General features: G+C 47.2%; 1 protein-coding gene across 2 annotated transcripts; it reads left to right on the forward strand.

The window, feature by feature from the left end:
* Positions 1 to 2,643: 2,643 nt before the first annotated feature.
* On the forward strand, positions 2,644 to 15,258 carry SEC11C (SEC11 homolog C, signal peptidase complex subunit). Of its 2 annotated transcripts, XM_037035151.1 has the most exons (6): positions 2,845 to 3,046; positions 8,495 to 8,604; positions 9,990 to 10,139; positions 12,004 to 12,123; positions 13,924 to 13,981; positions 15,055 to 15,258. In XM_037035151.1, the coding sequence occupies exons 1-6, from the start codon at positions 2,960 to 2,962 to the stop codon at positions 15,106 to 15,108; spliced, it is 579 nt and encodes a 192-aa protein (XP_036891046.1). In that variant the 5' UTR covers positions 2,845 to 2,959; the 3' UTR covers positions 15,109 to 15,258. The 2 variants fall into 2 exon arrangements, with proteins under 2 accessions (XP_036891052.1, XP_036891046.1); XM_037035157.1 differs by lacking the exon at positions 9,990 to 10,139 and having other exon boundaries at positions 2,644 to 3,046.
* The last annotated feature ends 131 nt before the right edge of the window (positions 15,259 to 15,389 follow it).

The following is a 15,389-nucleotide window of genomic DNA, read 5'->3' on the forward strand; positions in this document are numbered from 1 at the left end:
CCCACAGCCCTTGGCTAGGGAAAGGGAGAGCAGGCGATCCAGCATTTAAGGCACTAGGTGTAACTGGGGCAGGTCTTTCCCGAAGGGAAGCTGTGCCGCCACCCAGGGAAGAGGCCCGCGTCACTCTCAGAATATGCAGTGCCGCGTGTGAGGTCACATAGGAAGCTCCGGGTCAGCAATGAATATGAGGGCAGGCAGGCAGGCATGAACGGAGCCGGCCATGAGGGTAGCAGCCATGAGGGTCGCTGCCGTGTGGTTTGAGAGGATGTAGAAGGGCCCCCCCCTCTCCCTGCATCTGCCATGAGGTTTTGGATTAAGAGGCGGAGGAAGAGAGAGGAGACCCACTGGGAAACCTGCCTGAAGGACGCAGCAGCATGGCTGAGTGTGCTGGGGACTGCAAGGACCTGCCCAACCAAACACAAATTAGTGGAAGATGCTTGGAATGCTGAACTGCGACCGGAAATGCTGGGCTGCAGACTTTTGCTTTTCTGAAAGACGGTTACCTCTGACTGGCATGTTCTGGAACTGGTCCAGTTTAGCAAAGGAGGCAGAATTGTGTTGTGGGGTGTTTTAAAGGGAAATGGGACTTAACAGCCGAAATCTGCCACCATCCTGAATCTGTATAACCTTTAAATAACCCCTTTCCTTTGTCATCAAACTGTTGCTCTGGGAGCCACGCTTCCTGGTGGCAGCTGGACCCCACAGCTGTTCCAGAACAGCATGGGTGGGGTTCTGCGACACACTGCTGGACCTTGCAGTAAGAGTATGCTTAGTTTTGTGACGAATTGCCACACTGTCTTCCAAAATGGCTGCTACCAAACTAGTTTTTAGTTTATAGATGAGGAAAAGGGCTCATGAAAGGTAATAACTCTCCCCAGGTTGGGCCATATGCAGGGGTTTCCACCCCGTGTCTTTCTGCATCGCTCCTGATGCAGTGCTCAGCCTAAGCAGGGGCTTGGAGACAGAGCAAAGGGTGTGGCCTGAGGATACTGGGCTGGCTTTTCGGTCACAGCAATGGAAACTCTTAACTTTCCCCCTGCAGAGCTGCTCCGCCCAGAGTTTTCCTCATCTCAGTTGAGAACAACTCTATCCTTCCAGCTGTTCAGGAGAGAAAAACCCCTGGAGTCAGCCTTACCTGCCTTTCTTCTCTTGTACCCTATTTCCATCTTTCAAAAATTCTGAGGACTCTATCTTCAAAATACATCCAGAATCTGAACACATCTAAACATCTTCACTACCACCTATAATCATTCAAGCAACTCTTAGTGCTAATTTTAGCTATCACTGTATTGTTCTGATGGAGTGGAGAGAACTGTATCTTCCACTTTAATTTTATACAGCTGATGTTTGAAAGAATTGCACACAGATTAGCTTCTGGCTCCATACTTTGAAGACCTTGTTTCTCCTTGTTTCTCACCCACCTGCTTCCAAGGCTGGGTGCTATAGGACACCCTTATATCAGGAAGCCCCCTCTAGTGCAACTCCCTGCCAGGATCTCGGGTGAGTTGGCACAGTGCATGGCCGTATTCTCAGAAGCCATTCCTACACCAGGATGTCAGGAAATGACCATGAACCACATAAATATACCTAGTAAACTCATACTAAATGCATCCCTAACTCAAATTCTCTTAGCTAGATTCCCAAAATGACCCTTGTCCTCCAACATGAGGGAAAGTGCGATGGTGAGGAAGTTGGGATGAAAAGAAGCAGGACTCAGTCAATAGTGATTCAAATATCTTGCTTTGAAAGTTTTACAAAACCATGTGACCATTTTTCTTCAAGGCTTTGGAGGGGGCCTTGCAAATGAAGCATCTCAAAGCACCTTTCATTAGCTTCATGGCAAGTCAGCTTTTGGGATATTTTAAATTGCAACCTGTTCCCTTTCCCCAGAGCTCCTTATCCCTCTTACCTGCCTTTTCTTATTTCCTCTAGGTACTGTATAAGTTCCTTATATGTCCTCCTGCTGGAATGTAAGGTTTATGAGGGCAAGGATCTTTGCTTGTTTTGTTCACCAATGTTTCTCAGATGCCTAAAACAGGGCCAGGTGCACAATAGATGCTCCAAAAATATTTGTGCATAAATGAATGAAATAAATAATGCATAAACGAGTGAGTGAATGAACTAAGATAATCTAGGGTTAGGAATGTAGTAATTCAGGATTTACACATTTTAAAATTTGCATTTTATTTCAGGCTCTGCCACTTAACCTTGGCCATGTCATTTAACCTTTCTGGGCCTCTGTTTCCTCGTATATTAAATTCATTGGTTATTTAGTCTTTCAATTACTGTCCGTTGCGACACAGCTATGAACAAGAGGATACATTTTGTGTCCTCTTGTTCCTTTACATTCAAATCCTACAACCCTTGCAGAGCAAGGAACTCAGAGGCTTCAAAAGTCCCGCCTCTTTCAAACCCCGCCCACCCGGGAGCTCATCTTTAGGCTCCTCCCAGATTCAGTTCTGCCCGCCGGCCAGTGGAGAAAGCCCCGCCTTCCTCGAGGAGTCATCCAATGGCCAAGATACACGGCTAGGTAAATGCTAGGGAGTTTTAGGTGTCCTCTTGGCGCCTGACCAGAGTCTTGGGAAATTCCGATGCTCTTGAGTACTCAGTTCCCCGAGTTATCTCTGCGAAACGTAGGACCACCCGCTCCCCCAAGTCCCCTCAGAAGGGTCGGACGAGCCTTCTAAGCCCCATTGCAGCCCTCCTAGGAACCTAGATCTACACTGGACTAGATTCTTGCCCCGCGGAATTCTGGGAGTGGCAGTTTTCTTCCTCCCTGTTCCTTCCAGGTACACTGGTGGCCAAGACTCGCGAAACTACGATTCCCAGAAGCCTGAGCGAATCGCTGGTCACGTGACCAGAAAGCCCACGGGGCTGGTGGGCGGGGGCCCGGCCGGAGCTCCACAGCTGTCAGTGTCTCCTGGAGCCCGCGGGCCCCCCTTGGCCCTGAGACCCCGGCATGGTGCGCGCGGCCGCGGTGGGGTCGCCCCTCCCCGCGTCTGGCTTGGACATATTCGGGGACTTGAGAAAGATGAACAAGCGCCAGGTAACGGAGGCCGGCGTGGGGGGCGCGCCCGGGAGCCGGGTCCAGGGCCGGGGCCGGGGCCGGGGCCGGGGCCGACTGCAGTTGCAGGGCATCCGGGTTAGCGTTCTGGCAAGGACAGCGCCCCGCGACGGTCGCGCCAGGCTCTCATAGGCCCTGGGTTCAAATCCGCTGACCCACGTGTGGGCACGTGTGTGTGCTTTCTTGCACTGACAAGAGCCTGGTTAGGGGAGTGGGGTCAGGAAGGGAAGAAAATGAAATCTAGTCCTGTCAATGTCCTGTGTGCTCGAGAAAGCGAGAAGAGTTGACCGGGCCGTGAGTGACAGCTGTCCGCAGGTATTTAAAGGGCTGCCCGGTGGAAGGGGGAACAGACCTCTCTGAGCAGTTCCTGAGGCTTGACGCCCAGAGGAGTGCTGCCTGCCTGGGCGAAAGGAAGGAACTTTCTGACGATGGGAACCGTACGGTGGTGCCTCCCAGAGCTGTTTCTTGCCATTCTGCGAAGTGTTTACCCGACCGTGCGTCTGGACTGAATAAAGCCCCTTGTGCCGAGGGGACTCAAAGGAGGTGCTCAGTCACTGTGCACCAAGTCAGCGTTCCAGAAAGGACTCTAGAAGTCTCTAACTTCTTTTTCTTTGCTTTTTTTTTTTTGGTTGAAGTATAATTGACTTACGATATTATGTTACTTTCTGGTATCTCCAACTCCTCTCTCAGATTCTGCCTTCTGACTGCACCTTGAGTGTATAGGAGGCAATTAGCACGGGGTCTTCGGCAGCTGGGGTTGATTTTTCGCTCTTTTGTTACCTCGGAGGAAACTTCCTTCTGCTCTCTCCTTAGTGAGCTCATGGCCTGTGTCGCTGACTTTAGGTCGTTCTCCTCAAATGTAAAGAAAGAGGGCTGGAAAGGAAGCTCTCTCCTCCAGGAAAAACGAGATTGCTTAGGCTTCTAGATAGAGAATTTTGGGGGCCTGTAGGGCACAAATACCGTGATGGATCTTAATGGACCCTAATACTTCTATTGATACTAATAATAAAGTGTGTTGAGAGAAATGGAACTTTCCTTCTGGGGAGTTGTAATTGTCTTTGAAAAGAGCATTAATTCTCATGGTTTGGGTGGCATCATGTTTCATTTGTCCTGCTGTGTTGAGGGGTGTCTTGGTGGTGCCCCTGACAGGGCACAACTCGTTCCTTTGGGCATGTTTTTTTTTGTGGGGGGGGGCATGTTTTTTTTCCAAGTAGAATTTCATACTAGTGCAGTCATGTGGGAGAGTTTGGTGACTTGCATTTCATGAGCCCTGTCTAGAATCTGGGTGTTGCTAGGTGTGCAGAGCTGATGAGTGGGAGTGTCGGTGACTGAGATGAATTGTGGCTGTGATTATCACTAGCTTGAAAAACCAGCAGCTGATGTCCCGAGCATGGGTACTGTCCCCGCAAAATCCTCCAGGAAACGGAGCTTTATTTAAAAATCTAGACTTAATTGGCTAGGTTTTAAAAGTGTCTCTAAAATTAGTATGATTATGGATGATTAGAGTTGCAGACCATCAGAGAAGGTCTGGGATGTGTCAGTCCCTAAGCCATTTTGAAAGCTGTATGTCCCGCACTCTCAGCGATAAGGCCTATTAGTAGCTGTTGTATTGCCCATGTTCTGCTAGTTTCTGATTCAGAAGCTCAAATCAGCCCCTCTCGGTACTTTATTTTGTTTGTTTCAACTTTGTCCTTTAGCTTGCTTCTTTTCCCCTCCAAAATAGCATGCTGTGACACCTTGTCAGCCATGCATGCTCCACCGATCGCGGAAGCGGGACATCCTTTTTCTGCTGCCCCTGCTTGCTCTTCATTAAGGCCAGAGCCTCATGCAAAAACAAGGCCCCTTTCTTTCTGTGGTGAAGAAGAGGGGAAGAAAGGCAGCTACTGGCATTTCTGCTGCTCTCTCAGCCAGAATATCTGGTCTCAAATGTTTGTTTGAACCCGCAGGCGTTGGCTGTGCCATCACTGGTTGGCAAAGTCCGAGTGTGGGCTTGCTTCTCGACTCTGCTGCGTTATTAGGTGCCGGGCATACAAAGCTGGTAGGCAGAGTTGAACAGCAACAGAGTGCCCTTGTCTCTGTTTGAGTCAGCTTGTCAAGGGGGGTGTAGTGGGGTACATCTGTCATGGTGTCAATAATAAAAAAAAGTTATGTTTCTAAATTCCAGGATTTCCATCCTAGGCTCGGACGAGTAGGTCCCTTAAAGACATAGTCTTGGAATTGTGACCTGTGCTTCTGCCTTTCGCTTGATTGTTGGTTTTTGGATAATTGCCAGATTCTTTAGCAAATAGATACCTTGTGTAAAGGACTTTTTAAAATTTTTTTTTAAGATTTTATTTATTTATGTTTAGAGGGGAAGGGAGGGAGAGAGGGAGAGAAACATCAATGTATGGTTGCCTCTCGTGTGTCCTCTGCTGGGAACTGGCCTGAAACCCAGGTGTGTGCCCTGACTGGGAATCGAACTGTGATCCTCTGGTTCGCAGGCCCATGCTCAATTCACCGAGCTACACCAGCCAGGGCAGGACTTTTTTTTTTTTTAAGAAATGATTTTACTTCCCCTTGTTGAATATTTCAAACATAGGAAATCATACTGGAAAATGTATTCATAACCCCCAGTCTTTATAAGGTAAATGGCAAGGTTTTTATAATGTGCTTTTTTTCGGCGGCGGGGGGCGGAGCCTGATGGTTTGAAAGCCTCTCTAAAAATGACAATTTCTGTTTAAAACCTTGGCTTGGGGCTTTCCTAATCAGACCTGTAATTCATAATGAAACAAAGTTTATTTATCAAATCCTTCAGGTCGGGCAGAGTAGGTGGGAAAGGCATTTCCAGTGAACGGCCATGGAGAGCCTGTGCTGTAGACCGAAGGGACTGGGCTGATCTCACTGCAGAAGCAACAGTGCGCCCACCACCTCACGAAACTGCCCAGCGCCACAGGCCCCTCTTCTGCCCTCCTGGGAATTTAATGATAGTTTCATAATTTGCTATTGAGACAATAGCCAAAGAGTTTTTTAAAATGGTGTGTGACTTTAATTTTGAGCTACATTTATTTTCCTGTTTTCATTTATTGCATCAAAAGATCCTCCATTATTTTAATTCACATTTTATGCCCCCACTTTCAGTCACACCCTCTCCTAATTACCTCAAATGACGTAATTTCACACAGGTGTGATATTAGCAAGAGGTTTGAGCTCTGCTTTTCCTACCTTAGTATCACATCAGAATACATTTTCATGTTGCACCACACTCTTCAAAAGGAGAATTTTGATACCATGTAATGTCCTGTCAAATTGCACTGCCTTTAAACACTCCCCCCCACCCCCCGCCCCATTTTGGAACTCGTCCATGCTCATGGCGGAATTTTACAGAATAGAGGAGAGCCCTGACCAGTGCGGCTCAGTTGCTTGGGCGTCGCGTGTTGGATTCCGGTCCCCTGTCGGCGCGTGTACTGAGAGGCAGCCCATCTGTTTCTCTCCCTCTTTCTCCCTCCCTCCCCATCTCTTCAAACATAAATGTATAAAATCTTTAAACAAAAGAGGAGAGAGTAGTTGAGAGAAGAACATTTAATCATTCATAATTCCACTGCACCGAGATAGCCTCTCCTAGCATCTGGGGGCTTCTCACTTAACGTACCTTAGTGTTTGTCGTGTCATTGAAAGATCGTGTGCATTGTTTTAGGTACTGCAGTGGTGCTGTCATTTACTCGGTCATTTCTCTGTTGTTGCTCGTTGACTTCCCGTTTCCTGTTGTTAGAAGTACGACTGTGATAAATATCCTGGCCACAGTCCCCTCGCTGCCTTTATCTCAGACTGAATTCCGAGAAGTAGGATCACTGGGCCAAGGACATCCTTTAGACACTAAATTGCTTGCTGAAGGGTTCTGCTGGGCCTTGCATCCCCACGATGGTGGGCCTTTGCCGAGGATTGAACGTTAGCGTTAAAAAAAACCCAAAAAGCCTTTAAATTGGCTGGGCAAAATGGCAGAGGCCACAGGGGTGGAGGCAGGATTTGGTTTGAATACTTTAAGTGTTTATTCACCACTTGTATTCTTTCTTTGGAAAACTAATAGTTTTAAGCATTTACTTCTTTTTTGCTCCAAGATAGGAAATCGGGAAAGATCGATCAAAAAGTAGAAGCTAGAAAACAGGAGGAGGAGTGGTGATTGACAGCCAGAACCAGCCCAAATCCTAAGCCAGCGGGGGCGGGGGGGGGNTGGGGAGCTGAGGAACAGCTTCATCATGGATGCTGCAGAGTCCTCAACACTCACGGACTGGCCAGGCCTGTGTCTCCGAAAAGACTGGCCAGGCGGTCAGGTAGAGGGGGTTAGAGGCAGTTTCAGTCCCGGGTGTGGGACTTTTACAGTCCCAGGTATGCTGCTGAGGGCTGGTGGCTCTGGTGGAGGGAGAGGGTCATTGGAGATCAGGAGGCCCAGGAAATGAGACGCCCGAGTGCTGGGTAGGCCTCCCCGTGGCTCTTCAGAGCACCCTGGGCCCCTTTAGGGATGGTGAAGAGGAAGAGGAGACAGGTACCAGAGTAAGGAGCCCTGCACAGGACAGGAAGGGCAGGTGGCCGGAGGGGCTTACATTTCTAGTAGTACTAGGCAGAGTGGCTTTTGTCCCAATAGCCTCATGGAGGACAGTGGACACCTGGGCCAACAATCCAGCCACAGCACCGCATGCAGGGTTCTGTGAGGTGCTCAGGTGTTGTCCTGTCCCCTGGGCCCCTGGGATGGGCAGTGTGGCAGGCACTTGTCAGTAAGAAAGAGCCTTGTGTGTCAGCACGTGAGGGACAGGAAGGGACAAGGACAACCCTGTGTGTGTTATGTCAGTGGTCTAAGGTGGGGCAAGGTCAGCTTAGAATTGCATATTGACTCACGTGACTTTCCGTTTATGGAAAAGCTAACCATGCAGGTGTTAAAGTTTCGTTGACTTCTACAGTGTACTTTCAGGTAGCGAAGCGACTCATTGCTGGTACTGTAGGACTGCTACCTCACTTGGGGTCTCTTTGCCCGGCTGCTAAGGGGTGGTTCTAGGTGATCACGCTGTGTGTGCCAGGTGCTCAGGTCCGACGTGTGCGCCATGCACCAGAGCGGAGCTCCCGGCAACGGAAGTTGAGTGGCAGGACCCTTCCTGGGCTGAAGGTTCTGGGGGGTCCCAGAGAAGCAAGCAGGGTCTTAGCAAAGCTCTAACAAAGCAGGTCTCCTGGAATACTCTGGTTTTCCCCTCCCTCTCCTCTCGCCAAAGGAGAGATGAAATAGGAAGGCTCATTACATGGACGAACGTGGAACTACTCCCTACTTTTGTGGTTTGTGTGAATTAGTTTCATGTTATTACAGCTTTGCGTTTTTGTTTTTATTTTTTTAAACAAGCACATACACTTAGGGTGAGCCTGTACTCTGCCGTCGGTTTTCACCCTGGTTTGGCTTTCTCGTCCCAGCTCTATTACCAGGTTTTAAACTTCGCCATGATCGTGTCTTCTGCGCTCATGATCTGGAAGGGCTTGATCGTCCTCACCGGCAGCGAGAGCCCCATCGTGGTGGTGCTGAGGTAGGTGCCATGGGCGGTGCACCGCCGCCTGGACCGGGCAGCAGCGCCGCCTTGCGGGAGCCTGCATGACAGTCCGGACTTGGCATTGTACTGGGGTAAAAGTCTTCTTTATTGATGCCAGTATGAGAATATTTTATTGTTTCTGTCTTTTGTCGAAAATCTTAGTTTTTACAACAGACATTTTAGAGCTTTTATCATGTTCATGTCAGTGCTCCACTGCAAAAAATGTGCTTTTGTATTTTGCTGTTTTAATCCATATAAAACGACAATTTAATAGAATGGTAGTAATGCATTGTTCGTGTACTAACTGGTTTTTCAAGATCTCATGTAAAACTGTTCCTTGGTTTTCTTTGTACCAAACAGGCAGGCGTTTCTGTCACTGAGTGACGGGCCAGCCCCCTCTGTGCTTCTCCTTGCTGCCTTCCCCGCATGCTGACAAGTTCAAGGGGCCAGACTCAGAGGGACGGGGGACCAGCTTCTTGAGCTGCTGCCCTTGTGAACCCACGGTTTCCTTTAAAGCTCCCTGTTTCTTCACCGACGTGGTTCATTCTCCCCCTTCCAGTCCTCGACAAACTGGCTCATCATTGGTTGCATGAGCCCTATATAGCCATATGGCTAAGTCTTACTTATTTTTTCATGTATTAAACAATGCGTGAGTATATGTAACATGAATTCTACTTTGACAATTTCAGCTTCCTGTAGATTACAGCTGACTTTGAATCCAGCCAGGATTTTTGGCATGGGTTTAAACTTGTATCATGAGGGGTTCTGATTGACCTCCACCTCAAAACGTGGGTTAGAATTTGGCTTTCTGTAGAATATGGTCGAAAGGATGGCATTGCAGGAGTCCAAAGACTTGGTTCGAACTTTTCCCCAATGCTCAGCTTGGTTGGCGGATAGCTCACTTTCCTCAGTGTGTTCACTTGTTGTATCTCATTCCTTGGACAAGTGCATTGTGTCTGGGGTGCTGGGGATGCACCATAAAGTGGAAAAATTGTCCTCAGTATTCACCAGCTTGCAGCCTGCGGTTCTGAGTGAAAATACTAATGTGTGTGTGGGTGTGGACTTTTTAAAGCTAAGCAATGGCAGCCTTTATTTCAAAGAGTCCACTTGTTCTTGGTTGTTTCTCTACACGTACTGCAGGAGGGCCTGCGAGCGCCCTTCCCAGATGTCAGTCTAAGAAGACACCGTGTCCTTTCTCACGTCATGTTGCCACCCTGTGGAGTCAGGAGGACACACTGTGGCTTGTCCTCTAGCTCAGAGACCTACTGGACTACTGATGATGGCTGAAACTCGAACTCATGTTTATGGTTATATCTGTTATGAGTTGAAATGCTTCCCTCGTGGCCACGGGGTAATCTGGGTGTGGCTCTGTTTCTTCCTAGTGGCAGCATGGAGCCCGCCTTCCACAGGGGCGACCTTCTGTTCCTCACAAACTCCCAGGAAGACCCGATCAGAGCTGGCGAAATCGTGGTTTTCAAGGTGGAAGGCCGAGACATTCCAATAGTTCACAGAGTAATCAAAGTTCATGAAAAGTAAAGAGACTTCACTTCTTTCTGGTGGTGTTCTGTGTTGATTAGAAAGTGCATAAGCACTGAATTATGTTCTTAGTTCTGCTGTTTGCTAGTTGGGCGACCCAGGACCTGCTACTTAGCTCAACGGTGGGAATGTAATAGTTCACCCACAGGTACCCACCGGGTGGGTGGTCACAAGTATTAAATGAGCTGACACTCACCGAAGGACTTGGGAATGGTAAGGGGGGGTGTGTTATGGTATAATTGCGATTATTTGAAGGGGTCCCAAGGGAAATAAAATTCCATTGCAATTGAGGATTATTTTGATATGAGAATTATTTTCTGAAATGCAGACAGTGACCATTTGTTTTATTTGTTACTTTGGACCAACTGGCATTGTCAACAGTAATATTAGCCCTGGGTGGACAGAAATCCCTTTCCCCAACTCATCCCAGGGCTTGGTCCTTGCATATCCTGCATTAATTCTCTCCCCCACCCCCAAAGAGCCTTGCTTTTCCTTTAAATGCCTGTGATGACTTAATAAGATATGCAAGACACGCTTTGAGAAGCAGTTACTTCTAGCTCAAATATACTGTTCCCAGGAGGTACTACAATCACATTACCAATGAAAATGTTGTATTTTATATACTTGGTTATTCATTTACCCTGTGCAGGCTTAGTGGAGCATTTTACCTGCATGAGCTATGGAACTAAACTGAGGTTTGTGTGTTTGTGTTTTGAACAGCACATGACTCATCCCGGGGGGCGGGTGAGGGTGTGCCGTACTGTCGGTCCATTTCTGGTATTTAGTGCCCCATTCCCTGCACTGCCTCCAGCTTCCCCAAAGATGTGGATACTTAAAAATATTCACTTCGTTTTACTCTACACATCAGAACGATCCTGCTTCATTTGGGTTAATACAGTAATGTCACTTGATCTCTGCTTGTTACCCGATGAAGAAGGACACACAGCCACAATGTGACAGTACTCTCCCTGGCTGAAAAATGATTTCTAAAGATGAGAAACTGTTCAGAGGGGAGGAAATAATGACAACTTGCTGTGATTTGCACAAACTGTGAGAGACCACCTGGATTTTATCCCCTTGATTTCCTTTAAAACCAGGGCTGCAAATCAGCTTGCTCCTTTTGGTATAGTTTCAAATCCTTGTGGGCTTTTAAGCTTTTTTCAAATTAGAATAGTGTTTTTTTTCATTTGCCTATTGAAAGAAAACACTCTTTATGGCTCTGTAATGCTGTAATATTGTGCTTCTAGTGTCAAGGCTCTGTAAGCGCCAGTTTAGTGTTTAAAATGAATCCCGCATGTCTATTTAACACACCGGTTTTATGCCGCTTGTGATTCCTGTTTCTTTGCAAACTGGATTGGACGCCACTTAGCTCAGTGGTGAAGAAAATAATGCATTAACACACTATGCGTTGGCAAGGAAATGTAAGTCTGATGGAAGGTAGAAGAACATCTGCATTTGACTTACCCTGTGCTTGAATTGGTGTGATCCGAGATCAAGTTCATGTCTAGAGTGACGAGGAATATAACCCATGTTAACAAGTTCACCCGTGAGGACTCAGAGAGGGAAACAGCTGCTGGAAGCTAATTGTTGCCTTACTGGTGCCCTTGCGCTTTGCTCTGCTTTTTGGTTGTCAGGGTAACTGGAGTGTTTCAGAATGTAAGTCTATGAACGTCTCATTGGATTTGTGCTTTAGACGAATGGTTATCTGTAAACCATCATCTCAGACCAAGAAAGATCAGGTTATCTTAGGCCACTATTCTAAATGCTCACATCTGGCTGTACAGTGGTGGGTACGCTAATCCTTTTGTAATGATGCTATGCCGAAAATCACTTTTGAAAGGACAATATTTTGCTTTCCAGAGATAACGGAGACATCAAATTCTTGACCAAAGGCGACAATAACGAAGTCGACGACAGAGGCCTGTACAAGGAAGGCCAGAACTGGCTGGGCAGGAAGGACGTGGTGGGAAGAGCCAGAGGGTGAGCCCCTTCCTCTCGACAGAGAAGGTTCAGAAAATGAGGACAGGACCATTCATGAGAAGTAGGCTGTGTCAGGAGAGCTGTACGTGGTTCTAGTTGGACCGTGATTACTAAAGGGGACTCAGAACTGACCGAGGACCTGAAGTCTGAAGCTGTGTGCAAGTGTATTACCTTATGTCTGGGGTAGATTCTATTTTTGAAATAAATCCTCACCTAGAGATTAGTTATTTGTGGGTCTTAAATGACAGTCACAGTGAATCCTCTCAGAGGCGGCCACTGTTTACCACTTCAGTGAATATTCTAGGCATTTGCTGTATCTCATGCAGAGGTGGGCGCATATGTAACATAATTTTACATAGACGAATTTGATTTTTTTTTTTTACCCAGCAGGAAGTTGGAAATAGCTTTTGGTGTCGAACCTACGTCTCTTTTTGAATGGCTGCACCACGTGCCACCCCCCTGGGAATCGTGGCTTCCTGTTCTGGTGGCCGTTTAGATGATTTCCTGTTTTTCACTATTAGAAACAGTTCTGTGATAAGTCTTTCAATATTATCTTTGCTTAATTGTTCCAGCAATGAGTTCTGCTTCTGATTGACAGCAAACGGTATATCCTCTTATTAGAAAACCAAAAATGGCCGCTTTTCCTCATCTTTGGTGCCCCTTGTATGTTTAGTCCCTGTTAGAAGTGCCTTTTTAAAGACTGCATCAAAATCCCACCGGCTGTGTGAGGCTGGAGAGATTACCATTTTCTGAGGTTCCGCTTCAGTCATCAAATTACAATTTAGGGCACAGGTGGCAAATGCAAGGCCCGCAGGCCGAATCCGGCCCTCCACCTGGTTTTATCCGGCCCAGCACCTTGTTTCTGTCCAGGGGCAGCGCCGAGCTCCTTGCCCCCAGTTAAGGAGCAGTTACACTGACACAGTCCTAAAGTTACATTCGGCCCTTTGAAGGCAACGGCGAGGCTGATGTGGCCCCTGGTGAAAATGAGTCTGATGCCCCGATGTAGGGCCTCTTTCTACCCTTTTCTGTCTCTGGCCTCCTTTTAACCATTTCACTCTGTCGCATTCCCTCTTGAATGCCTGTGGGGGATGAGAGAGACTTCCGGCAGGTCAGCCCTGTAGTTTTAGGGACTATATACTTGGGAGGTTGAAGGTACTGATTTAAAGAGGGCCGGAGGGGACCCAGGGTGTGTTACCTTGTTTCCCGTGGGTGCCATTAATTTTGTCGGTCTAATTGCCGGCCTGCTGGTGCTTCGAAGCTCCTGTCTCTGGGGTCATCATCGTGTTTGGGCAGAAGTTACGAGATTCACATTGATTTGTACTCACTGCCCAATACACTGTTGGTTAGTTATGTCTGAAAAGCACTGTGGAATGACAGTGGTGATGGTTCTAGAGGAAGCTGCCCAGGTACTTGAAACGCTTTCCCTAACAGCGGTTTTAGAGAGGTTCTCTGAGTTTCCCTTTGGTACTAAAGAGCAGAGAACAGGTTGATGAAAGTTGCCCGTCCCGTGTGTACAAATGGCTCCGCTACATTTTAATTCTGTTATTGGAAATACAGCAAGTGCAGACAGGTAGCATCTCTAGCCAAAATCATGAGCCTGCTGGGAAAATTGTCCTGGCCGCTGGCTCTGACACTTTGCACTAAGCAAGCCTTTTGAGACGGGAGTGACAGTTACCTGGATGCCCCAATCTCGGTGGCGTTCCCAAGGGAGATTTGTTTCCTAATGCTGATTGACAGTGTTTTCAAAGGTCGAGATCACACTGCAAACAGATTTGATGTTTCTCGCCTTTTATCTCGCAGGTTTTTACCATACGTTGGTATGGTCACCATAATAATGAATGACTATCCAAAATTCAAGGTAGGAATTTATGTGTGTCTGTGAGTGGGGTTTTTTTTCGTATTTTTGTTTTTATTTTAAGATTTTATGTATTTGCTTTTAAAGGGGAAGGGAGGGAGAAAGACGAGAGAAACAGCAATGTGCAAGAGATACATCAGATTGGTTGCCCCTCTCATACACCCCCAGCTGGGGGCCTGGCCCACAACCCAGGCACGTGCCCTGATGGGGAATCAAACTGGTGACCTTTCGGTTTGAAGGCTGGCACTCAACCCACTGAGCCACACCAGCCACGGATCCCTGTACTTTTCTACCTTGGCCTTGTATTCAAAGGCTTCTTCAAAAACATATCCTTGGGACACATCCCCTCTGATCTTTGCATGATGACAGTGATGAAGCTGCTCACTCAAAAGTACACTTTAAAGGTCTTCTCTGTGGTACGTGCTCTGGTCCTCAAATCTCACGCAGCCCCGGGCTCCAGCCAGACCCTCCCTGGACCGTGGTGACCCGCCGCAGATCCCAGGTGGTGGGGTTGTGTTTCTTTAAAAAATATTGGAGCTTTTCCATGCACAGCGATAAAGACTCGTTTGTTTAAAATGTTTTGTTCTTTTTTCTAGTTTGTTATCGACTACAAATATGTAGTCGACTATAATCATTTCAATTATGTATTTAAAGTACCTTCTCACATCTTCTATGTTCACAGTGTGTTCTAAAATGGCACCTGTGTTTGTTGCTTTTTATTTTAGAAATATATAAACCCAAAAAAGTACAATAAACCCAGTAATGCCAATTTCCAATTGTGAGTGAAAATGGTGTCTGTTTTTTTAAAAAAAAAAACACTTGAAAAACAATAGGAAACCTATGCAGGAGTGAGTGGTGCATTAGCTGTGTTTTGGGGCTTTGGTCTTTCAGTATATTTTTGGATTTCTAACCACAATGGGGCATCAAACAGCTGATGTGGAGAACAAGGCCTAGGGGAAGAGGCCACCCTTTGATTCTGTCCTCGGTCCAGCATGAACAGACTGCACCTGAACGCATTTACGAATCAACTTTGTTTGTAGACCTCGCAGTAATTTTCCATTCTGTTTTCTCTGCAGTATGCGCTTTTGGCCATAATGGGTGCATACGTGTTACTGAAACGGGAATCCTAAAATGAGAAGCGGTTCCTGGGACCAGATTGAAATGGATTCTACTGAAAAAGAGAAAAACTAATATATTCGAAATGTTCCACTTTCTGTATAAAAGGGAAACAATGTGGAGACGTTTGTGTCTTGTCCAAATAAATGACTCCTCCATACAGATTGTTTGCTTTTGTGGGCTCTGATTGGATCTGCTCAGTCTGCCCGCCCCTATGGGGGTCACGTGACACTGAGGGGGGCCGTCTGCCCGCCTTTGCAGTCAGGCAGCCACCTCTGGGCTGCGGTGGGATGGG

Source organism: Sturnira hondurensis, unplaced genomic scaffold (assembly GCF_014824575.4).
Source record: "Sturnira hondurensis isolate 20B ecotype Veracruz unplaced genomic scaffold, ASM1482457v3 Scaffold0001872, whole genome shotgun sequence".
NCBI lineage: Eukaryota > Metazoa > Chordata > Mammalia > Chiroptera > Phyllostomidae > Sturnira > Sturnira hondurensis.

Excerpts from the sequence above, each read along its gene's own strand:
- SEC11C (XM_037035151.1), top strand. The coding sequence starts at position 2,960 with ATGGTGCGCGCGGCCGCGGTGGGGTCGCCCCTCCCCGCGTCTGGCTTG. Across the intron at positions 10,140-12,003 it reads GTAATCAAAGTTCATGAAAA|AGATAACGGAGACATCAAAT; the intron begins GTAAAGAGACTT and ends TTTGCTTTCCAG. Across the intron at positions 13,982-15,054 it reads ATGACTATCCAAAATTCAAG|TATGCGCTTTTGGCCATAAT; the intron begins GTAGGAATTTAT and ends TTTTCTCTGCAG.